General features: G+C 29.9%; 2 protein-coding genes across 2 annotated transcripts; both read right to left on the bottom strand.

Annotated features, from left to right (window-relative positions):
* Positions 1-12289: 12289 nt before the first annotated feature.
* On the bottom strand, positions 12290-18346 carry LOC124849162 (V-type proton ATPase subunit B 2-like). The gene is made up of 15 exons (XM_047327049.2): positions 18207-18346; positions 17984-18049; positions 17735-17790; positions 17524-17622; positions 17199-17258; positions 16369-16480; positions 16086-16294; positions 15154-15285; positions 14522-14659; positions 14127-14277; positions 13960-14042; positions 13155-13202; positions 12892-12945; positions 12727-12810; positions 12290-12627 (listed from the first exon to the last, which is right to left on the bottom strand). Exons 2-15 carry the CDS (start codon positions 18039-18041, stop codon positions 12442-12444), a joined length of 1470 nt encoding a protein of 489 aa, XP_047183005.1. The 5' UTR covers positions 18042-18049; positions 18207-18346; the 3' UTR covers positions 12290-12441.
* A 3638-nt stretch (positions 18347-21984) lies between these two features.
* LOC124849161 (uncharacterized) lies at positions 21985-24470 on the bottom strand. The gene is made up of 5 exons (XM_088110037.1): positions 24308-24470; positions 24102-24198; positions 23827-23905; positions 23651-23732; positions 21985-22340 (listed from the first exon to the last, which is right to left on the bottom strand). Exons 1-5 carry the CDS (start codon positions 24338-24340, stop codon positions 22200-22202), a joined length of 432 nt encoding a protein of 143 aa, XP_087966163.1. The 5' UTR covers positions 24341-24470; the 3' UTR covers positions 21985-22199.
* Positions 24471-25306: the final 836 nt, after the last annotated feature.

Here is a 25306-nt window from a genome sequence, read left to right on the forward strand (position 1 = left end):
AAAATTAGAGTTATACTTCACTGAATTATATTTACACTCTTATTTTTTTAATTATATTACAGTATAATTAAAATAAATTGAAAGTCTTGCTAATTAAAAGAAATTTTTTGAAAAATTGATTAAAAATAAATCTAAATATATATTTTTAATTCCTTTAAAATAAGTGAGTTTATAATTTTTTTAAAAGGTATTTATTTCTTAATTACTCTAAAATTAAAAATTAAAAATTTAATTTTTTAATAATTTTATTGTTTTTGTTTAAATTTTATGATCAATATAATTAAGCATGCATTTAGTAAGTGAGTTTATTAAAAAATAATCATTATCAACATATTAATAATTAGTTAATTTTGAAACAATCACTAATTATTTTAAATTTATAAAATAAAATATATATTTTAAAAATTAATATATATTAATACTAATTTTACTTTTAATAAATATATTTTTTTTGGCTTTAATAATATATGTAACAATTCAATTGGATCAATAGAATTCAAACAAAATTAATAAAAGTAAAATTTTCTACTAAAACTTTAATTATAATTATTTATTACATTAAAAATAAAATATATTAATGTTGATGGTACTAAATTGATTATTTATCTAAAAAAATTATAATTACCATAATCAAATTTAAGTAACTCAAAGAAATTAAAATAAAATTATATTTAAATTTTAAAAACATAATTAAAAATACACTACTATATATGTAGTCTTTCCAGTACAACCACTTTTTCTTCCAACCTTAAGCTTCTTTTCAGGAAAAAAAGGCATTACCATGAGATTAGGAACTACCCCTCGAACCCTTTATATGCTATATAAAAACAGAAATCACGTTTTAAATATATTTATTCAATTTTTTAAGTAATAAATATGATATTATATAGTTTAAAAAGTCCTGATCATGTTTCTGAACATAATCCAAAGACAAAAGAAAAGGACCTGAATATAGGTCTGACAAATACTGTTGTTTGCACAGAGGAGGATAGGGGAGAGAAAAAAAGTTAATGGCGTTCCTGTGTACTTAACGGAAGGGACTTGATTGAGGCAAATTTTACTAAATGGAGAAACGATTGACATTTTTTTAAAAGGAGAGACTTAATTGACACAACTCACCAAAATTGGGGATAAAATAAGCTATTAAACTTTCAAGTTAAGGAGGACTTAACCATATATGTTGGACCGGTATGAGTGTTAAATGAGCAAATCAAGAAGTTGCGAGAAAAGGACATTCGTATAGTGAAGGTTCTTTGGGATGAAGCTACACAAGAGATGACTTGGAAGTTAGAAGAATTTATGAAGGAAGAATATTCCTATCTTTTCGATGTGTAGATCAATTTTCAGAGACGAAATTTTTTTTGAGGTGAGGCGAATGTAAGACCTGAAGGGTTTATGAATAGTAGTAACAAGACTTGAGTATGTTTTATTATAATTTGCGTGAGTTCACAAAATGTTGGGTAGCGTAGTTGATCAGAGTTCTTTGATGGACTAAGTGATCACGTGTTCAAGTCTTAAGTAGAATATAAAATTTTATGTTATTTATTTTTGTTTATATAAGTGCAATACATGTTATTGAGTTGTTGTTAAATTTGTGATGTGTAATATTCTTAATGTAATATGTTGGTTCTTTGGTAAAGATGATTGTATAGGATTAAATGGATGTGAGTTCAAAACTTAGGGAAAGAGGTTTGAAAAGAAATCTTTGTTTGATTTTAGTTATATTTTTGCCTAAGGGCAAGAATATATTTTTTTCTTTGTGTTTTAAGGTGCAAAAATTATAAATGGGGGTGTAGGAAGTTAAGACCTTGAAATAAAATAAGCTAAAAAATAAAAACTTTGAAATGTAGTAGTTATGTTTTTAAGAAATAGTTGAGATATTATAGGAAGCATTGTCTAGGTGGTTACTTTTAATTTATAATAGATTTTATTTGAAAATAAAAGGGATTTTATTGAACGAGAAATAAAAAGGGAAGGGAGAGAGTAAAAGGGAGACACACAAAAATTGAGAGAAAGAGAGAACACAGTGTGAGAAAAATGGACTTGAATTTTAAAGAGGAGAAAGGAATTCCTAGATAAGATAGCAGAAACACGAAAGTTTGTGGTGGATTGATCTTGTATAAATAAAGCCCTAAAATTCACGTATGGAAAGATCACCTTATTTAACTATTGATCTTTGTAGTTGTTAATTTAGTTTGAATGAAGATGGTTGGATGCTTGTGCTTTAGTTGGGGTGTTACACATTATTAAAATGTTAAACTTTGTAATTAAAATTTTATGTGTTGTAAAAATTTTAATTTAAACAAAGTTTTTAATGATTTTCATATCCTTTAGGGGTGATGTATGATTTGCAGAATACATGAAATCTTGGCATGATCTCTAGAGCACTTATAAATATTTGACATGCACATGACTTAATAAGCGCAACAAAACAATAACAACAAGAATTGTGAAGATGTATTGTGATTGATAAAACGCTAACACAGGTCAAGTGTCTTTGATTCATATAGCTTGTTATACTAACTACATTATGTGTTAAGTTTCTTAATTTGGATTGGTTTATATAGCTTATTATATTAGCTCTGGTGCATTACATCTTATATGATACTCAAGATTTTCTTCTTTCATTCTTTTCATATCTTATCTTTTTTAATATGTGATGGATTGTTATAAAATAAAGCATTGAAAAAATAATGCAAAAGCTAACAAATAGTTAGTTGTAAATTTTAAAACCTTATTCTTGATTAGTGAAAGTTATGTCAATTGTTGCTAGATTTTTTTTCTTTCTTCTGCAAGGTGTGATGGTTGTGAACTTTGAGCTATTGTTGGATTTTTCTTCCACAAACCTTGCGATTTTTGGCCCATCATAAAGCATTCCTCCACCTATAAGGTGTCCAATAGTTTTTCCAAAATCACTCAACTCACATCTCTTCTATCTCTTCCTCTCACATTTTTTTGGTTATCTCATTTCTTTTCCTATTTATTTATTATCCTTAATATATTTACTCTTTAAAAGAGTTTATCTTGCTAGATTTTGAGTAACTTAACAAATTCGAGAAGTTCTTATATAGTAAGAGACGTGCATAATATAGCACAAATAAGTCTTTAAAAGTAATGAATCTACACGTTTCAAAAATCAAGTTTTATTCGTATTTTTATCCGTATTTATAACAAGAAAAAATGTGATAAAACTTATTGAGGACACATATAGAGGTCTCTACTAATGAAAAGATTATCAACAATTATCATACATTATAAATACTAAAACAGTAATTATTTTGTTATTCTTTTGTTAGCCAAATTGTGTTGTAATTTACAATAACATAAATGAATGAAAAAAGCCGTTTAGAAAAACACACACACAGAGAGTGACAGAGTGAAAACAGGAGAGGCAACATATTTTTTACCAGAGTCCAGATTTAATTTCCCTCTTGATTTTCGACCCTTAATATATACACTGTAAGATTTCTGGATTTGACTAGGTATTGTTGCCAAAAGGTAGCTACCTCCATACGAGAAAACATTCAAAATTTAACCAAGAGTTTCTTTTTTTCTAATATTTTTGTCTATCCCAAAGTTCTTCTAATTAAATTCTTTTATGTTTTTTTATTGAATTGTAATATAGTATTGATATCTTCAAATCTTATTGATAATAAAACAATCATTTGAGAACAAATTAATATTGATATTTCTTTATGTTTTAACTTAAGGATTAATATAATATATAATATATATATATATATATATATATATATATATATATATATATATATATAATTAAAACAAAGTTCTTAAATAGGTGTTTCATTTTCACAGAGGTTGTCTAATATAATTTTCTATTGTAATATTATAATAAAATAAGAGCTAAATAATATGATAATAAAACATTCTCATTCATCATTCACTATAAATTATTTACATCAGACAATATATTTCTACAATAGATTTCTTACTACATATTATAATCAATTTTAGATTTTGGCTAAAGTTATTATTCATGGATGATGTGGAAACACTCTATTGGAAAATATACTTGATCCTTATTAAAAGGCTAAAATGTTTCTTTAGTTTCTCTTCTTATTTACACGATTCAATTCAGTTTCTTTCAACATTTACTTTTCAAATATTTAATTTGGTTATCTATTTTATGAAAGAAATATTTCAGTTGATGTGTTTCTTCTTCCTAAAACACTGCTAACATTAGTAAAATTAGATGGAAGAACAACACTGAAAATTGAAAGATGAAATTGAATGTTTCAAAAATAAAGATACCAAATTTAAGAAGAAAGAAAAAAAACATCTTTTTAAAACTTCCAAAATTTCTCAGGTGGAAGAGGAGATTCGTTTGATAGTTAAGAAAAATGTTCCCCAAAGGATGATCATTTGATGGTTAAAAAGTATTTCAAAAACATGTATAAAGTAACAAAAAAATTAACTAAAGACTGGTACTTGTACAAGTGTTGCAAGTGTACTAATGGAGGCAAGAGAAGACTTGGAGTTTTATCCATGTCGACTCCTTTACAAACTCTGCTATCTTTATATTATCTTGAGTTTGAAAAACAAATGTTCTTCTTCTCTGAACTAATCTTTAACTACGACTTTTAACTATGAAAAAGAGCTGTTTAAAACCTTAAAAAGAGAAGATATACAAATATAAAATAGCTGAGAGTGTGGTGCCTTTTAAAAAGAAGGGTTTTGATACTTTTATAAGTGGATTCAATTTGTTAGATGACGTGACATTTCTTTAGTTGAAAGATAATGGATCGCGGAATTCCTTCACATTCACGAATCAATGGTGAATCTCTTTCTCATGAGAAAGCAGAGTTTCCAATTCACTGCTGCTACTGCAACACCGTTGCATCCTCCACTGTCACGAACCACCAATGACCAGAGACTCTGCGATCTTTGAAAGTGTGGATGAAATTATTACACATAACAATTTAATTAATCCACATCAAAACTCCTTACTTTAAAGGCCCTTACTTTAAAAGGGTATAGAAGGATCGCCCAGTAAAAAGTCAGCAACTATGAAGGTTTTACCAGTAAAGATCTCACGCATGACAATCCTTTTTTATCTGATACTCTTTTGGCTGACAAGATCTCTGAGCATTCAGAGCACCTTTTCTCTCAACATGTTTTTTCGTACAATAACAAGACTATTTTGATGTTATTACTGAAACCATTTCTGAGGAAATGCTTATACTTGGGTTAAAGGAAAGATAACCCGTAAATAAATTTTTGCGCATTTTGAAGTTATCCTTAAGTTTATAATATGTTTGTATTTTTTTTTTTGTCGTCCAGTTTAATCTGATCAAGACACATGAAACATGAAAAGAGATTCATGTATTTCAGTTCAATCTCCATCTTAACTCATTATAAATGCTTCAAAATCCTCTGCCAAATTCCTTCAGTTTTTGTCCCCAGTTGAACAATTTTCTTTTAAACACAAGGCACCCACATAATTTACTACAACCTGAATTGTATTTTTAGAGCCTATGTGCAACTTTAGCTTAAGTCAAGGCAATGGTTTTGGTCTTACAAACAGAAAAATGTTATTGAAAGAGAAAATATTATATAAACATAAGGGGAGCTAAGAAGGTAATTAGAATAATGAAAAAGTAGAGAGAGTTAGAGGTAATGAAAGAAAAGTACGAGGAGGAAATTTGTAAAGAGACAGAGAAATAGCTTAAGGAGATGAAAGGCTTAAAAGCATATTGACCGAGCCTAGAGTATTGAACATGAATAAACAGATCCCAGACAAGAGCAAAAGTTGCAGGAGAAGAGTATAGAAATATGAACCTACCTAAAACAGAAAGAGAACATACTAATCACGATTAATCAAACACCTTAGAGGCATAAAGCACCCAATATTCATAATCAGGGTTGCGACGAGGGAGAAGGCGTGGACTTGCCCTTGCTCCTCTTTTGTGAAACGGCCCTGGCGNGACTATATCGTTCATCGCTAAATCTTACAACAACATTTTTACCGAAAAATTTCAATACGCTGATAATCCATCGAAAAACATTGATTACCGACATATTTTTATTTTACGACGGATATTAACAATAGGTAAATCCAGTTTTTTTTAATGGTTCTTAAATAAATTTAGAATTAAACTTAAATTAGGGTTTATGTCTTTCATAAAAAAGTCCCTAAATTCATATCTTTATTTGAGAAAAACATAACTTAAAAACAAACACCATATAGACACTTGAAAACAAACATAACCCCTTGTTCTGATAGCACATGTAAATTAATTAATTTGTAATTTTCCTATTTCCTAATTCATTTCATAAAATAACTTTAGGATATTAAGATTCGTCGTTTTCACACATTCATAGAAATAAACTATAATAGGATACTAATTTTGATTCATGAAAGATTCAATGAAAATGCATTCTTCAATATTTGTTCTTCCCAGCCTCTTTTTTTCAATCTATCTCTTTACTTTTATTTCTTCTCTCACACTTTCTTGATGATTTACTGTAAAAGAATTTTATGACAAGAGAGAACCTTAATTCCCTTTTATTATAAGCCAACGTCCATGAGATCAAATTTTATTTAATATTTATTTTATTTTTATTAAAACTTCCCACAACAATCATAGATATTTATTTTATTAAATTAATATTATAATATTTTTAATGAATCACAAATTCGAATTTAAGTGATGGTCCAACTCAAATTTAAATTTTAAGATATGAAGTTATTAGATAATTAAAAAAATATCTATAAAATTTAATGTTAGAAAAATATCACAATAAATAATAAAGAATTATAATGATACTTATTTTTTAATATTTACAAAAATTACATATCCTTTTTTAAAATATTTTGTTATACATAAAAATGAGATTTTCTCTTTTGTATTTGGTCTAACTTACACAGTGATGTTGTTCTATAGCTCACTAAGTTTTAAGTATTTTTCCTTAACTTTAACGCCGTCATAATTGACTTTCAACAACGCTGAGAATAGATTATGGTTTAGGAGTTAAAAATAAAACAACAAACAAAACTAACAATAAAAAATAAAAATATTATATATATATATATATATATATATATATATATATATATATATATATATATTTTGAGTAAACATATTGAGTCATTTTTAATGTTTTATTTATTAATTTTGTTTTGGATGTATTCAAACAATTTTTTTCATTTTTTAACTTTCTTCTTTATTGTTAGGATTTTTCAACGTGTAGCAATTAAAAATATTTTGATCAATTAAACATAGATATTTAAGTCAGTTCAGTATTAATTGATATAAAATTAATGTTGTAATAAATTAGTCTAAGCTTTTTATCTATTGTAAATCCTACCACTGTTGCTGTGTTATGAAATTTAATTATGCAAATTGTAAAGTTGACATTACTGGTAGAGACAACGTATGATAGCACAAACTCCACAAAGGTTATAGTATATTAATTCTAGTATAGGATTCCTATCCCACTAATAATAATTAGAGTCACCATCGCAAACCAATACCATGAATATCCAAATTTAAAATATATTATCATTATGTATACATGCTTTTAATATTTTATTTTGACCATATATAAAATTATATAATGTTATGTCAGCTCTAAGTCTAACTTAACAACCATTTTATTATTTTCCTGATGATCTCAGACAAGGGATGTTCAATCATTTACATCCTTTCAATAAAGATTAATAGCAATTATAATGCATTGCATGTTTGGTAACTGTTAAAAATAATAATTTTTCAAACTACTTATTCATAATTATCATTAATAGTATATTTCACCACTTAATTTGTAAATTTTATATGAAATTTCAATTTGTAAATTTCACACCTGGATAAAAATTATAAACATTTTACTTTTCTGTTAATTGATTGACTGTTAAGTTACTAATGGTTAGATTAGACAACCAATGTGAATTAGTGTAAAGTCCGCGTTATATTTTAAATTATATATATATATATATATATATATATATATATATATATATATAAATCTAACTGTTATGTATATATATTTTAATTATAACTTTTACTATTAACTTTCATTTTTAAGAATTTTACTGTTAATTTTTTTTATTTTGTGAATTTTCCTTATGGTATTCAATTTCATCAATTTTTCTATATGAATTTCAAAATTAAACATATTTTATACATTTTTTAAATGTCAAATACTAGTAACATGATTATATAACCAATCTTTTTATTCTTAAGTGAAGATTAATTATATGCAAAAATACTAATATTGTTATCGTATAACCTAATCATTCCTCAACAACGAATTCAGGGGAAATATATTTCTTTCCATTATCTAAAGATCTAAAAAATACATTCTAGAAGTTATATTAATTTAAAAATAGTGAGATTTGATTATTTTAATATTAAATGATTTTAATATAAATAGTTTTGTGATGAATGAATTTCATAATTTAAAAACACATTATCTCTCCAGAAATAATTCTTTTAGAGAGTTTCATTCTTTGTTTGTTTAATTGAAAAACCAAGATCGTAGGATTGATCTAGTGGCGAGCTCTTCAATTTGAACCAATAAGTTTCTCATATAGAGTAAGTTGGTTTTTTGCTCATCTTCTTGGTCTGTTTTGTCTTCCTTTGCATGCGAGCTTGTTGTGGTTACATGTAACGTTTGAGTCTTCTATAAAAATCTATGTTGATCAGTGATCCTAACGATGTACTCTGATCGTGTTTATATAATTAGTAGAAGTAGATAGGACTTCCTGTACGTTTGGAACTGCTATAGGCTTTGTAGAGCGATTTGGTTATTTGTTAGGTAAGGGAAGCTAACTACCATTTTTTAAGATTATTTGTATGTTTACCATCTGTTGCATGTTTGAAATGGTTTGGAAATTTGTAGTTTGGTATACTGAAATCGTGTTATGATTTCTTGTTGTATGTTACTAGTTTTGGCACTGGTAAAAAATATGAATTTTACCTCGTGCATTTGAAATCAGTTTCATTGCAACCGAAGCATAAAATTGTGCAGTGGTATTTTTGAAATTATCGCAAACATATATGTCTCGGTTCACAAATAATCAAGGCCTAAAGGGGTCTATGACTTCAAATGTTTAGAGAACCGAGGTCATAGAGTATTTATGTCTCGGTTATGCCACGAACTCAGGCATAAAATAACTATTTTTTTAGAGGCTTTAAGCAGTGGTTCTTAATATAACTAAGGACACAGAGCCTTATTGTCTCGGTTAATATGATAACCGAGGTAATAACATGTTTCTAGGGTTAAATTTGCAAACAAAAAGTCTCGCACATTTGAAACATAGTCTTCTGTTGTGCCGTTGTTGCTCTCTCCATGTCTTCCAGACCATCAACTTCCATTTCTTTCATTTTTCGTTGATTAATTGCTTTCTCTACCATTTTCTTTCGTTTTTATCGATGTGCACATGTGCTATTTGGATTTTTTTGTTTCGTTTAGTTTTTTGTTCTTCATATACCATAAGTATAGGTAAAACTAAGAGTATGGTCAAATGAACTCCAAATGACTTTAAAATTTGTATGAAGGACCAAAAAATCATGAAAGCCCCTCTCAAAAAATTTCAGCTCAAAATTCAAAGTCTAACTATTTAAATATTTTTGTAAAGTTTGAAAAAAACCAAAATAAATTTACAAAAAACAGAAAACAACGTTTTCTGGGAGATCTACCCGAAATGCATATATAATAATAGGAAAACGGTTAATCGGAATGAAAGTTAGGGTCATTTTAAGATTTTAAATGCAAATATTTCTTAAACTTCATATTGATCCGAATTAAGGGCTCTTGAAATTTTTCTCCTCAAATATGAGTTTAAAATAGTTTTCAAAAAAAATTTCTTTCAAAGATAATGACCATAGCTTTGAAACCAAAAAATCACATTAAAAATCGAGGATAATTAATTAATTAAGGGTCTACATTAAAACCAAAAATCATAGACCCATTAAAAATCGAGAAAAATCACATTAAAACCATAGACCCTTTAATTAATTAATTTTAAGGGTCTAAAACCTCGGTTGGAACCAAAATCGAGGTAATAGACCCATATTTTTTTTTGGTTTATTGCTTTGAGTTTTTTTAATTGAGACAAAATTGTAACCTTTATTTTCGGTTCTTGAACCGAGGCAAAATGTCCCCCACTTTTTATCTCATCTGAATATATCTCGATTCTATAACCATTGTCATAGATCCAAAATAATCGTTGTTGTATCCTTTCGTTGCGTTAGTGTGGTGATCTATGATTGATGAAATTGTTGGGTTAGCTAGTTGAATTGCTGTTGAGATCTGATTGTATCACATAGTTGTGTGTTGCTTGAAATTTATTAAAATAGGATTTAAATTGATGGACTGAGTATCTAGCTAATTAAGCAAATTGATATTCACTTTTACATCAAAACATCTTTTTGGACCAAGCACTGAGTTAGGAATACTAATTTGGTAATCTAGATAGGTCTCTAGTTCATGATATCATAGTTCTAGAGTTGCAAATTTATGGTATAACACTCAGTGTCAATTTTCACTGTTGAGAAGCCCATATGTGAATGGTCTAGCATTAAGTGTGATAAGGTACTGCTAAGCGCCAGTTACCACTGTAGGTCTCGAACCAATTTCACCCTTTTTCGTTGAAGGAGAGGTTGTTTGTGCTGAGTGAGAGAAAATGTGAGAATTTTGGGTGGACAAACTATTCCACCACTACAAGTGCATAACCCTAGAGTTGATATCAATACTTGTATCAGAATGGTCAAGTCTATAATGAATGATTGTATGTCTTAGGATTGATTATTTCACTTGTGTTATGTGCTTGCTTCTATAAAAAATGTTATATAATTATTTTTGGTACATTAACTTACCCTTCTTTTTTGTCTCTTTGCGTTCTTATGTTGTCTTTTGCAATGATCACCTGAATGGTGTAAGTAGATGATAATGTCTTTGTGAATCAGGTGTTGAATGTTGATGTAGTGGAAGATTCAAGTAGGATGTTAGTTTCTTTGTAGCTTAGATCTTTTGTAAAACTATGGTATTGAACTTTTAGTTTTAGTGTGATAGAACTCTTAGTAGTACAGGACTCTTATATATATATATTATATATATATATATATATATATATATATATTTGATGTTATAATTATGTATGAGATAACTGTAATAATCTTATTATATATCTTCTTGAAGTTATATGTTCTTTCAACCAGTTATATGTGATGTCTCTTTTATTAGTTGTGTATTATTAAAATGAGATGTTATACATAGAATTAAAGAAATTAGAATAAATATGAAATATTAATTTTTGTGCAAAATTTATTATAACAATAATTTCTGGGTTTTTCATTGCATAGTATGATATTTTTTATTATTTAATAAGTTAGCTCGATCTGTATTTTTTTTTATAGTTATCAGATATTAAAATAAATTTTAAAAGATTAAGTGAGATAAAATAAAATTGCGTATTAGAATAGTTTTAAGATAAAAGCAAATATTAATTATAATATATAGAATTTGGCAAAGGAGGTAGCTGAGACATGGAGAGTTGGGTGTGTTGGCGTGGGGTTGCAATGGTGGGGCAAGTAGTTAGCAAGAGAAAAAGCCTCGTTTTAAATATGTTCCTCAGAAGAGACACTTTCATTTAACAATCACACCAGAACAATTTTAATTATTTTTATTTTATTCAATTATATCATTTCACATCAAATTCAAATGAAAGACACTTAATAAAACAAAGAAAACTATTTTTTAAATATCTCTATTACCTCATCACTTTTGCCTAAAAAAACGTTGACACTTGTTAATCGTAAATGAACCAATTTATTAATAAATCATTCAATCTTAACACGTTCAACTTGTTTATTTAATTAAAATAAATAAATTAAAGTTTGATTATTTCAATGAATTAAACTTAAATCTAAAAATTTTAACATTCGAAACTCGCCTTATTATACACTTGGTTAACTAAAACTTAGTGCTATTAGGTTTGACATTAGTTTCTCTCTAATATATAAGTTTGTTGCTTCTAAAGTAAAATGATGATGAATATTTTATTTGTTTTTATTGTTTATATAGTAATTATGGAGATGTATAAATTGAGTTTTACAGAAATTGTTAGATTGATGTATAAATTCTAGGCTTCTTCCTGATTATAAACAATCTGAAGAATCAAGTAACAAAAATATATCAGACAGTAAAGAAAAAGTAACATAAGGGAAATGAAAATTCCTAGTACCAGTGAATGAACATCCCAAACTGTGAACAACTAATTTTCCAACAAACTGATTATTATGTCAAAAGATGAGGCACTCAAAAAGACTCAAACCTTTTATTATATATAATGAATATGCTGGATAGAAGAAACAAATATTGTTGGATGAGAAAGCTAAGAAATAAAACAATTGCCATGATCATTACAAGATGATTGAATACGTGACTAAGATATGCCACTTTGCTACATACATGTCATCAGTTACCGGCATCTCGGTTGTAGTACTGATCAAGAGTCTTTGCGGGAATACGATGAAGAAGTTCACGAGGGAAAATCCGCAGCAAAGTCCATGCAAGATCTAGTGACTGGAAGATGTTGCGTGTGTCATAAGCTCCTTGGGCAACAAACTTCCTCTCAAACTTTTCCAAAAATTCCAGATACAGCTGTTGATCAAAGGGAATAAACATAGTTAGTACCCCACTTCAAGGACAATATATCACTATACTAAAAAGAGAATAGCTAAGAGAAGAATAGTAAGAAACCAGATCCTCAGATGAAAGTGCTTCTTCTCCAACCACAGCTTTCATTGCCTGGACATCCTTTCCAATGGCATAATTTGCATAGAGCTTTAAAGAAACAAAAGCACACCAGTTAGAAGGTCTATAAAATGTAAATTATAGCAGTGTGAAAACAAAGCAACACCAGACCTGGTTGGAGACATCAGCATGATCCCTTCGCGTCATGCCCTCACCAATAGCACTCTGCAGAGGAAACCTTATAACTTAATTTTCGAACAAGGGTGTTGTTGCTTTAGTCAGGAAAAAGAATAGTGATTGTTGGATGGAACAAGGGTGTTGATTGAACTAACATGGGTATTGTTAGTATTTGGTCACTCACCCATCGATGAGTAAACAGAGAAAAATGTATCTTTTGATAGAACGTGACATCAGGAAGCAAGAGTTAACCTCACCTTCATCAAACGAGACAATGAGGGAAGGACATTGATTGGTGGATATATCTGCCAACACAAAAGGAATTGAATGTTCAGTTTCAAGCAAATATTTCATAAACAATTTGCAGAGTGGATTTACACTAATTTGATAGACAAATAAATCAATAATGGAGCAAATCATTTAAATAAAAAACTGGTTTCATTTAGTGATGCAAGAATGGGCATAATGATTCGCTATTGATCTTACAGGTGAGCCGTATTTGGTCATAGCATTCCATCTTATGTTTTAGCAGTGTTTGGTAAACGTGTTAAAATGAGATGGAACAACAAAGCGATTAATTTATCTTTGCTGCATTTTAAAAATAGCATGGGATAGAACACGACGCAAAAATAGGGTACATTTTCGTTCTACCAAGGGGAACCAAAAATAATAGAACAGAAACAACATTTATGATTCCAACTAAACTATTTTTCATTTATTTCTACTTATTTATCTATCTCCTCACATCTTCTTTATTTCTCTTCAACCAAACACCTTTGATTTTCACTTTATTTCTCATCTATTTTCATTCATCCTTATTATTTCCATCTCCTCTATTCCTCTCCTCTCAGTCAAAAGGACCCTTAATTTATCTATGCAAATATAAAACTAACCCATTTCAAAATATTTAAGTCAATGAAAATTTACATGTTATTCAAGTAATATCATGTGTCAAACGTTAAGATTCATTCTGCACCAAATTCTATTGTACATAATTCAGTTTACGACTAACCCAGCACTTTATACAATATAATAACAACCAAATGCTTAAATAGAACCCACCTGCCTGTTATACAACTGCCTGTCAATATATATCTGTCCCTCAGTGATGTATCCAGTAAGATCAGGAGTTGGATGCGTAATATCTGTACAGAAAAAGTTTAAGAAAGATAATCAGACAGAATTTATAGTGTATAACGCAATACAGTCGAAGAAATTCAATAATATACCATCATTAGGCATGGTTAGAATAGGAATTTGTGTAATAGAGCCTTTCCGCCCCTCAATTCTTCCAGCACGTTCGTATATTGTTGCAAGATCTGTATACATGTAACCAGGATACCCACGTCTACCAGGTACTTCTTCTCGAGCAGCAGACACCTACAGGATCCAGAAGGGATCAATAGTTCCAGGGTCAATTCTAACTATTTGCAAAAGATCTAGTTACTTATTATACTCAGAAATAAAAGTCCATTAGTAATTATTATGCAAGCCTAAAATACTATTCGTAGGCAAACAAGGAAACTATAATGCCAAGGGAATGAAATAGGCTACAAAAGATTCCATATCTCTTTGCTTTTCTTTTGCTACATCATTGGAGAAGTTACAGTTTTAGATACATTACCTCACGAAGAGCATCAGCATAAGAACTCATATCAGTGAGTATCACAAGAACATGCTTGCCACATTCATATGCCAAATATTCGGCAGTTGTAAGAGCAATACGAGGAGTGATGATACGCTCAATTGTTGGATCATTTGCCTGTAATAAATCACAAGCAAGAGATATATTTTTAATGATCAGCTGCTGCATACAGGTCATGAAATTAAATTTGAAAATAGCACTTCGATCATCCATAAAAGGAAAATAAATAGACATTTGTAGAGTCACAAATCCACCAATGGTACTTCCTAATTTTTTCTATTTCAAAGTTTTACAAGTAATTCAGCTTAACAAAACAAAAAAGGTTTTTGTACTAATCATACACATTATCAATTTGTCTTAATTACACACAACTATCGGATTACAATAATCTTTCCACACCCTCCAGATCAAGAAAAAGTCCAACATCCCACAGAAAAATCAACAAAATAATATTATATCTGTAACTTTCAATTACAAGGCATTACTGCCGCAAGGGAATTTTTTTTATTGCCTCAACCACATAGACAAAATTACAGAAAAAGAAATTGAGAAGGTAAGAAAACAAATAAATATGAACAAAAGAACAATTGCATACTGGTTCTAAAGAATACCAGATTAAGGAAAAGGGTCACTCTCTCCATCGAGCCATTCTCCTCAAAGTCACGTTTGAAAAACTGTGCAGTCTCCATGTTAACTCCCATGGCTGCAAACACAATGGCAAAATTGTCCTCTTCTCCTCCGCCCTGTATTCAGACAAGGTTTGATGGAAAATTGACTTTCTTCATGTTATTGAAAAATAATATGTTTCAATAAATGAATAAGCTGGAAATAGCCTAACTAATTTGAAGGCCATAAGAGGAAAGCTAGATAACTACATAATGTGTAAGGGATATAAAACAAAAAGCAAGATCGTTTAATATTTAAACTTCAACTTTTAAGTACATGAAGGTAACAGTAATAATATAATTTTGATTCAAGTTTTTAAAGTCCCAAGGAAACAACCAGAAATAAGCTTATCTAAAAGCCGTGTGCTTAATATAAAAACCAAGCAATAATACATGTGTAACAAGTAATACAGGTTTAATTTTTTTATAGAAATACTCAAACATAGCAAACGTTTTAAAATCCACATTTATTGATGAAAGTAACCACATCTTACAATACACCTGTTACTATGCATCATATAAAAACCTTAAAGCAACAAAACTATTGGTAAATATAGGTACAAGGAATGAACTCAACTTTTATCGTAGAAATTAATTCTTTAAAAAAAGGCACAACTCTTCCACTGCATGAAAATGAGTGACTAAAGTTATGCGCGCACAATGAGCATTAACAGGAGGTGCGAGGTAAAAAATTATGGCCAAGGACAAGATGTCAGTCAAACAAGTCCATTTTCTTTTCAAGTCCTCAAATGTGCAGCTGAATGATACATACACTAAAATTGCCAATGCTAAGAAGTAATGATACAAAATGTGAAGTCCTAAATTTATAATTCAGGAGCACTTAACATAGTAAATTCACTTTAATACATTGGATATACCTCGAGAAGATTATCAGACTTTTCTAGTCGCTTAACTAAGCCAGCCTGACGGCATATCTGTGCAGCAATTTCATTATGGGGGAGACCAGCAGCTGAGAATAGAGGGATCTTTTGACCTCTAGCAATAGAATTCATGACATCAATGGTAGATATTCCTGTCTGTATCATTTCCTCTGGATATGTTCGTTCACTGGGGTTGATGGAACTTCCTGAATTACAGCAAATATATTAAAAAAGAAAAAAAAACATGCATATTCAGACCTCCTCAGAAGAAATAGTATACCTGATATGTCCAAGTAAGCCTCAGGCAATATGGGTGGACCATTATCAATTGGTTTTCCAGAACCATTAAAGATGCGACCAAGCATATCCAGTGACACTGGAGTTTTTAACACCTGTGACAAAAATAATAATAGAGAAAAATGGGAGTCAACATTTAAACTAGTTCAAAGAAAACCAAAGACTCAAAATGAAAAAGTATTCCATAATCAATAACGTAAATAGAGTGGTAGAAGGGGATAAAGTAATCATAAGGTATCAGATTGGAAAGGATAAGACTTGGAAAGTATCCTTCTAGATCAAATTTAATATGTAAACATTACACAGAAGCTGAACTATAAATGCAACAAATTTGGCAAATCATAATTCTTCCTCTATTTTCTTTTGGAACCTTATCTTCTCAGTTATAAGACTAACCAGTAAATATATCAAGATACCCTTTTAGAAACAAACTCATAATACAAAAAATAAAAAAATAAAAAAATAAAAAATCATTTAATCAATATGGATACCAAGGAAACCACCCTTCAATGTTTTCTGAACTAAAGTTTGGACAGGCTTTCTGAACTAATGAATATAATTTATTTACTATTGTAATTTACTAGGGAGCGTATTGAAAGACTAGCCACTTATTGACCCAATTCTACATTAACAAAAAACAAAGTAAAACTCTTAAACTAACAGTTGACATGTTATCTAGGTGCAACACCATTAAAATTATAATGCTGCTAAACCAAGTACCAATCAACAGGTATATTGACAAAATAGTTCCAAACAAATTTGACTTACATAAATTTACATTTAATTTAAGTAAATAATTGAAAACAACTATACCTCTCCAGTAAATTGCACAGTTGTAAATTTATTGTCAATCCCAGATGTACCCTCAAAGACCTGTTAAATGGTACAAAATGGTAGATAAGCAAGCCCGCTGTTTGTGATACATCAGTTTCAGGATAAACAATTGACAGAGAAAACATTACAAAGTAGACAACAATGATGGGTTTCTAACTAATAAGAACATCTGGTAATAATTAAAATTATAAAGAAATAATCATATCAAAGATAAGGTGAAGTATCTCCTCATGACAACCGACTTGTGCAATTACCATCACCAGTCTCAAAAGAAGCATAACAGAATAGGGCAGTAGGCACTCACCTGAACAACAGCTTTTTCACCATCAACTTCAAGCACTTGTCCACGCCTAGTAGTTCCATCGCCTAAGCGAATATTAACAATCTCTTGAAATTTGGGTCCCTGATGCAGTTGATCGGTACAAAATCCAGTCATCATATAAAAAAAAAGTCCAAAATTATAAAATAAGCAATATAAAGCTATGACAAATAGAGTATTACACTGTGGCCATTACCTTAACTTTATCAAGAATGACCAATGGCCCGGCAACTCCAGACACAGTTCTGTATTCTGCAGCACAAAGAGACAACTCACAAAGTTACCAATTTAAAAAACTCATCAATCAAATGCCCCTTCAAAAAAATGTCATTTCTTCCATAATGACAGAACATAGCTCTTCGTTGATTTACCAATCATTGGTGCATATCCACAACATCAAAATAGCAAAACTAACGCAAAATAGATAAACAGAAACGAGACCCACCCATTCCAATCTCCAAGGTTCCCTCCTCCGCATCATAACCGTTTTGAGCCACACCCATTTCTGGAACTGGAAGAAAGAGTCAAAGGTGAAAACACAGCGAGTGAGAAATTGAGCACAGCAACAGGAAAAGCTAAAGAAGAAAAGTTGTGAGTGATTATTGATGGAGTGATTAGAGTGTGAAAACAAAAACAAGAATTGAAGGAATGAAGAGAGTAAGAAAAACCTGAGAAGAGATTGATTTGAAGAGGGTAACTGTGATGGTTTGATCTGAAGATGAAGAGAGAGAGAGAGATTCAGAGATTTGGTTGATGTGGTTGTATGTGACAGATCTAATTGATGGGCCAAACAAATTCAGGAACCATCCTGGAAATAACAATTATTGTCAGAAACAGACTATAATTTTAAATATATATGAATTTTACTATTATCTTCTTTTTCATTTGTTTTTTCATTATGGTTATTTTCCGAATTTCATCTCTCTTTTAATTTAAAGTATATATAAAAGTGTTAAGAACTCGAGAATAAAATTAATTTAAATTTATTTTCTTTCTTATTCAATGGAATTTTTTTTCAAAGAAATAAAATTATGATGAAATTTTAAAACAAATAATACCTTAAAAATCGTGGTTAACTTTTACTATAATTTAATAATTAATGTACTTTAGATAGAAACACTTCTAATTTAATTATATATTTGGTATTTTAATGATAACTTGACATAAACATTAATAAAAAATATTAATATCCACAATGTAATATAATATCAATAAACTAATTTTGGTAAATATTAGATGGTGAATAAAAGGGTGATAAATAATAGTTTAAATTTGTAAGGAAAATAGAGAAAAAGATATTTGTAATTTTTAAATTTTTAAAATATTGCTGTGTTTATTTGACCTAAAAGATAAATTAAAATAGAGAAAAAGATATTTGTAATTTTTAAATTTTTAAAATATTGCTGTGTTTATTTGACCTAAAAGATAAATTAAAAAGTGTGGTCAAATAAGACATTTTAATCTTCTTTATTATAGAGCAGTCCAATCCTACTTTATTTGAGTCATATTCACATATTATAATTAAATATCGATAGTTTAGTATTATCATACTATTATGTTATAATATTATTATATTCCTTAATTAAGTATTATTCTAATAGGATTATAGACTCACAGTTCATGTTAATCATATAAATATAATTAGTATTCCTCGAAGAATATTCACTCTCTTTCATAAACATTGATACACAATTTATACAGAGATCATAACTCTTTTAGTGACTTGAGTGTGAGATAGTTTTTTGTGGGTGTAGCATCTTACTACTTGTTCGCAAGTCCATACTCAATATTTGGATAAGAACGTTGGCGCCCACCATACATGAGATCAAAACATTCAATCCTTTAAACCCTCCAATGAGGGATGACAAATAATTCCTCTTAGAACTCAGACTGTGGGGCTTATGTTCCTATCACTTCTAATAGTACCACATCGTTTAGAAGTTAAAATCAAGGGTAATTTAAATAATTCTTTCTCTTTTCAGTCTCTAAGATACTTTTTAAGGACAAACCCGTGACTGAACTACACATCCTAAAACAAATAATACATTTGTTTCCCTAACAACACAATGAACAACCAAGACAACATGATGATCTCTATAAGTTCACATTCAATATCCGAGTAAAGAACAATTGTATATTTTATTCCATTTTCAACAATAAAACCTAAAGTATTTCACTTAATTTTCATGCACACAAAATTCTCTAAAATAAATTAATTTAATTCATCGTGGATTATCCTATGTGAGTTATTATATATGTTTATTTAATTTTTATAAATAAATATCTCATAAGCACAATTCATCAATGAAATGACATATTGGATTATGCACAAATTCATATACAAAACCCATCTTGAATTCCTATTAACTTGTTGCGAGTGAAATTAGTTTATGGTAAGTGAATTTGAAAACATTATGTGACTAAGACAAAAGTAATTAAATTCATCTTAATCTTGATCAAGTGCAAAATTGATTTAGGAAACCATTATATTTCCGAAAATATAATGATTGGTTTGTTAAAATGCGCATTCAAAGAACCTAATTAGAATGACAAGAAACTTTATTTTATGTTCATATGAACACGTTAATATTGAGAAGAGTATCAAAATATAGTTTCGCTTGTTTTTACTTAGGAAAATAAGAAAATTCAAGTGAAATAAATGAAAAAGATTAATTTATTGAAATAAAATTACCGTGAATTCAGTGTTAAGTAAACACGCATTCAGCTTTAAATTTTTAAGTATTTTTTAGTTTTCGGTCTCCGTTGATAAAATAAAATAATATCTATAAATTCCAACATTTTCCTTTTAGTTTCCGATACCAAGCTTTGTTCCAATAATATTAATTTATTGACTATACCATCACGTGTTAATATTATAAAAAATAGCGCGACAATATCATCATGTCATAATATCAAGTTATGATAAGTGGACTACAAAAATTGCATGTAAAAATATAAAAATAAAAAATAGATGAATTAAAAAAAATAAAGTGGTATCCATAGGCATAAACAAATCTTTAAACTTAAATACAATTATAAGTTGGATTTAAAATTGATATAAAATAAAAATATTAAACAGTAATATTTTTTTAATAATCAGACGTTCACTTGATCTTTCTTTACACTTCTTTTATTATAAGATTGCTCGTATATAATGAATCACCAATTCCTCGTTCATTCCTTTTCTCAGTCAACACTAGTACAATCACTTTTTTACACTATTTGTCTTTTATCATCACTGCAAGGGTGAAAGTAGGTCAAATAGTTGGTTCATGTTTACATGACTTTCACAAGGACTTATCTTGTGTATTAGAAAAATTAAATTTAATCTTTTGAAGTGAAAAAAAAAAACGTTGTTCTATACTCAAAAAATAAAATTATTAGATCCTATAATTTTTAAAAAAAAATTTAAAGGTTCTGTCGAACTTTCAAATTCGAACGTGGGTTACTCAAACATCACAAATGGCTTGGTCTATTTTCATCTTTTGACAGTAATGATAGAGTAAAAGCAACAAGGACTCCTACTATTTCTCTCTGGACAACATTCTTCGCTTTTTTTAGACTACATCCACAGCCATTATAAGAATGTTTCCAGAAAAAAATTCCAGTAATAAAATAAAAAATACTAATAGACAAACAGAAAAGCACAAAATCATTGAATTTACTTTCATGTGACTTTTTATGTTTCTTTCAGTTATGTTTACACAAATTATCGAGTAGCACATCTATGATCCATTACTATACAAGAAAGTATAGTGCTAAGATGTTCTCTTAAATGCATTTCAGTGCATTTTGAAATGAGAAGTGTAAAACAATTTGAATGGTGTTCACCACTCTGCTCTAATCATGGAAAAAAAAAATATACTTGAATAAGTTTTAGAAGACAATGTTTAATAAACTCCATAAATAGTGAATAGTTTATCATAACATTGGATAAGGGAAGTTCATAGGAACCTAAACAGCTCAACACTTTCAATGATAAAAAATTTCAATCCCTATGTATAATTAAAGACGTTTGATCTCACTTATAATTAAGTTGTTCTTTGAAAAAAAAAAAGTAATATGTATACGACTGACATTTTAAGAAGTTATTGTCTCATAATATTTAATATGATTTAGAATTACAAATAATAGAGAATAAAAGAATGTCACAATAAAATAGATTTGTTCAGACTCAAATAAAGATATAACTTTGGAATATCTTAAATGCTTTAGAAATGATATTTTATTGAAGAAAATGTTTTAATGGCGTGGTTGATTTTTTGCCAGCTGCCAAAGACAATTTGTAACGAGACCCACTATAGTTGTGCCATAAGTCACAATGGCGTATTTCTATGGCAGAATTTTTGGCCTCCCACTAATTAATAAACTGGTAAAGAAATAAATCAATCATCAACCCACCTAATGCCACATATTTTGTTCGGAGGGGTAGGGGTCAATAACAGATTTACGTTCAATCATATGAATAAATATTAAAAGCTCAAATTTGTGTAAAATCAAATGCAATGGTTTCAAATTTGAACTTAGAATTTTGTTGAAAATGTTCCTAACTCTAAACATTTTACCAATGCTAAAACTACAAGGCAAGAACTTAGAATAAGAAAGAAAAGTTTTGTGCCAGATATAGACAAAGCATCGTAACTCGCACCAGTTGAAAATGTTCATCCAGCAGAACTGAAGCCAAATGACTTGACAATTGTGCTCACTCTTTCTGCAAATGTTTTGGAGGTTATCTTTTTGCCTGGCACATGGAATGGGTTTGAAACTGCATCTACATATGCGGCATGGAACCTCCTAAAAAACTGTACAGAAATACAATCCACCAGAAGTTAACAAGAAAATAACATCAAATAGAACAATATTTCATCCATACGAGCATATTTCTGAGTAAGGAGACAAGGAAAAGATAGTAGCTAAATTCATGTATTTCTATCTCCTACAACCATAAATATTACCCGTCAGTTTGCAATTAACAAGAAAATGCACATGAAAAGTGGTATCATAACATAGTGGCACTTAAAATTGAAAAATTTTAAGCAACTTATTGAAGGAAAACAATAATATAAGGGATCTTAAATGTAGACAGCAAAAGTCATAAACAAAATAAACTACTTCATAACGGAGAAAATGACAACAGGGAATCACGAAAACATCGCATTCCTAAGTAAAACATCCTTGTCAACAATTAAAACAAGTAATTCAAGTTTTTTTAATTCTTTATAAAACAAACATATTAATAAACAGAAGGATGTCGAAAAGAACAGAGTACAACGAAGCAAGAAAATCCATCAGCAAAAGAATGTACAAATCCCTTTGCATTTCTCAGTTTAACAATGAAATCCCTTGAAGATGTGGAGTCCATCAAAGCTAAGCCTTGAAAATGAACCTATAAGAAAACGCGGTAGTCTCTCACCTCAACACACTGCATCACTTCTATATGATATATAGCCGTATTGCGCTCAATATTAAATTTAAATTCATTCACGTAGCTGTGCAGAATTATAGAAATAGTGAAAGAGAAAAAAATATACATAAACCAGTAATAACTCACCCTAGTGTTTCTTACCTCTACTATCTCCCAGCCTCCTTTTATATTCTACCGATTCCCTCCCTTACCTTCCTAGTCCTACCAGCCTGTCATGGGTGCAGCCATGCAGGGTAACTGGTTACTTTTAAGATAACTAAGGTCCTCCCTCCTTGCACTTTCCCTCATCACCACCAAGGGTTAATAATCCACTGCCACCCTTTCTATTTCCTGTAACACCCACTTTAATAACTGGGCCAAACAAGACCAGATTCTAAAATAGCATAGCAACTACATATTTCAAACATCGTAATACCATTTACTGATCATGATCAAGAAACATCAGCATTTCCTTTGTCAGAATTGATATGTGCTCCAACTCATAAAAAGTAATTGGTAACAACAGTCAACTTACGTGACAGACAAGATATCCAATATCTTTCGACCACAATATAATGATCACAGGACTACTAGTACCACCCATCAGTATTTACTTCGATATATCCTAAATACCATTGCTAAGAGAACTATTACATCACCCAGTAAGACAGGAAATTACACCCAAATGAAAAGAAATTTCATACTCACATTTCTTACATCCGCATCTTTAACATCCAGATCAGTGGTCACCAATATAAACTTCACCTTCGTATTAGTTAGATATCCATAGCTGCAAATCTCGTCACAGGCAAAGCCACAAACTTTTCATTTGTTGGATTAAGCATGAATCAAACAAAACTCTAACAGAAAACAAATGCACTCACACTTTGTAATTCTCGATGGGATAAAGCAGTCCAAGAAACGTCTCATTGAGCATAGGCCCAGACCTTTTAGGATTGTTCACTGCCAAGTAAACAACACATTACATCAGATTCAGAGTTCCACCTAAAACTGGAGGCTCTTGCTGAATTATCACCAGGCTTAAAGATCTCAAAACCCCAACCATTTGTTTAAAAACAAAACATCACAGATAAATTAAAATTTACGAAATCTCAAATAAAAACTTTGGGATCTCCAGTTCATAGTAAACAAAACGCACCTCGCTCGTCGACCACATCCAGCGAGCAATGGACGATGTGGTGGAGCTTGAGAGCATCATCGGCCTCGGTGAAACTCTGTATGTATAGCGGATTGTTCTGCACGATTTCATAGGAAAGAAGAGTTTGACTTCAGATCGGAGATCGGAAAACCGGAATTTTCGCCGGCGAAATTGAAATCGAGTATGGAAAGGTGAATGGGACTCACCTGGTGACCGACGACGGCAACGCAGACGATCATGTTGTACTCCGGCCGTGTGCCGATGACCGATCAGAATCTACCCGGTTTTGGTTGCACCCACCCAATCAGTGAACTGAAGGAAATGAAGGTTTGTAAGAAGTGTTCTGCTGTGCACGGGTCCAGTGGAATTAAACTACACATTATGTTTAAATTTTGTTATTAAATTTTTGGCTTAATTGCCTATTTTCTCGGTTTGCTCATTTTTTTTTCTTAAAAATTTCTTTGTTCGAAAAGAGTGTAAACTTGATCTTTATTTAGTAAATAGTTTTTTCGATTAAATAAATAAATTGTGTTAATGAATTGATAATTTGACAGAAGATAATGGTAATATGTTATTTTTAAAATTTTATGTATGGTAACGTGTTTAGTATTTTTTTTAATTACAATTAATTTGAATTAATGTTATGAATTTTAATTAACAATTCTGAATTAATTCCTAAATCTTAATCCGATACATAAGATTGAATCTACATTAACTTTCAAATGGATGACTCAGGTTTTTATAAGAATTTAGATCTTCTTTTCTCAACTTTTGGTTTTTGGTTTTTGAAAACCCTTGGCTCGTTTTTATTTTCTCTCAATCAAAACCAGTTTGGGTTGGTTCTTCTTCGCGCAATGAGCATGGCAAGGAGCAGGCCTTCGTCTTCTCCATTTCGATTTGAGTTCATTTTTGGCAGAGAAGGGAGACACCTTTCTTATCCCTCATCTCCGTTGTTGTTTCAATCTTGCAAAGTAGCCTTCTTCTTCTTTTTCCCATTTTGGTTCATTTCGCAAGGAGGGAGCCTAGGTCCAGTGGCTCAGACGCGACTTATGTCCTTGACGTGTGGGTTTGTTTGCCGGCATCTCTACAGCAACGAGGGTCTTAGTTAGTGGGCGTTTTCGTGGCAGTGCATGGCGTTGGATTGGGGTTTCGTTTGGGGGATCTTGGGGTTCCTTTTGGATTTTCGTTTTCTCCTTCTCTGATTC

Source organism: Vigna umbellata, chromosome 3 (assembly GCF_029865625.1).
Source record: "Vigna umbellata cultivar VRB3 chromosome 3, Vumbellata_1.0, whole genome shotgun sequence".
NCBI classification, from domain to species: Eukaryota; Viridiplantae; Streptophyta; class Magnoliopsida; order Fabales; family Fabaceae; genus Vigna; species Vigna umbellata.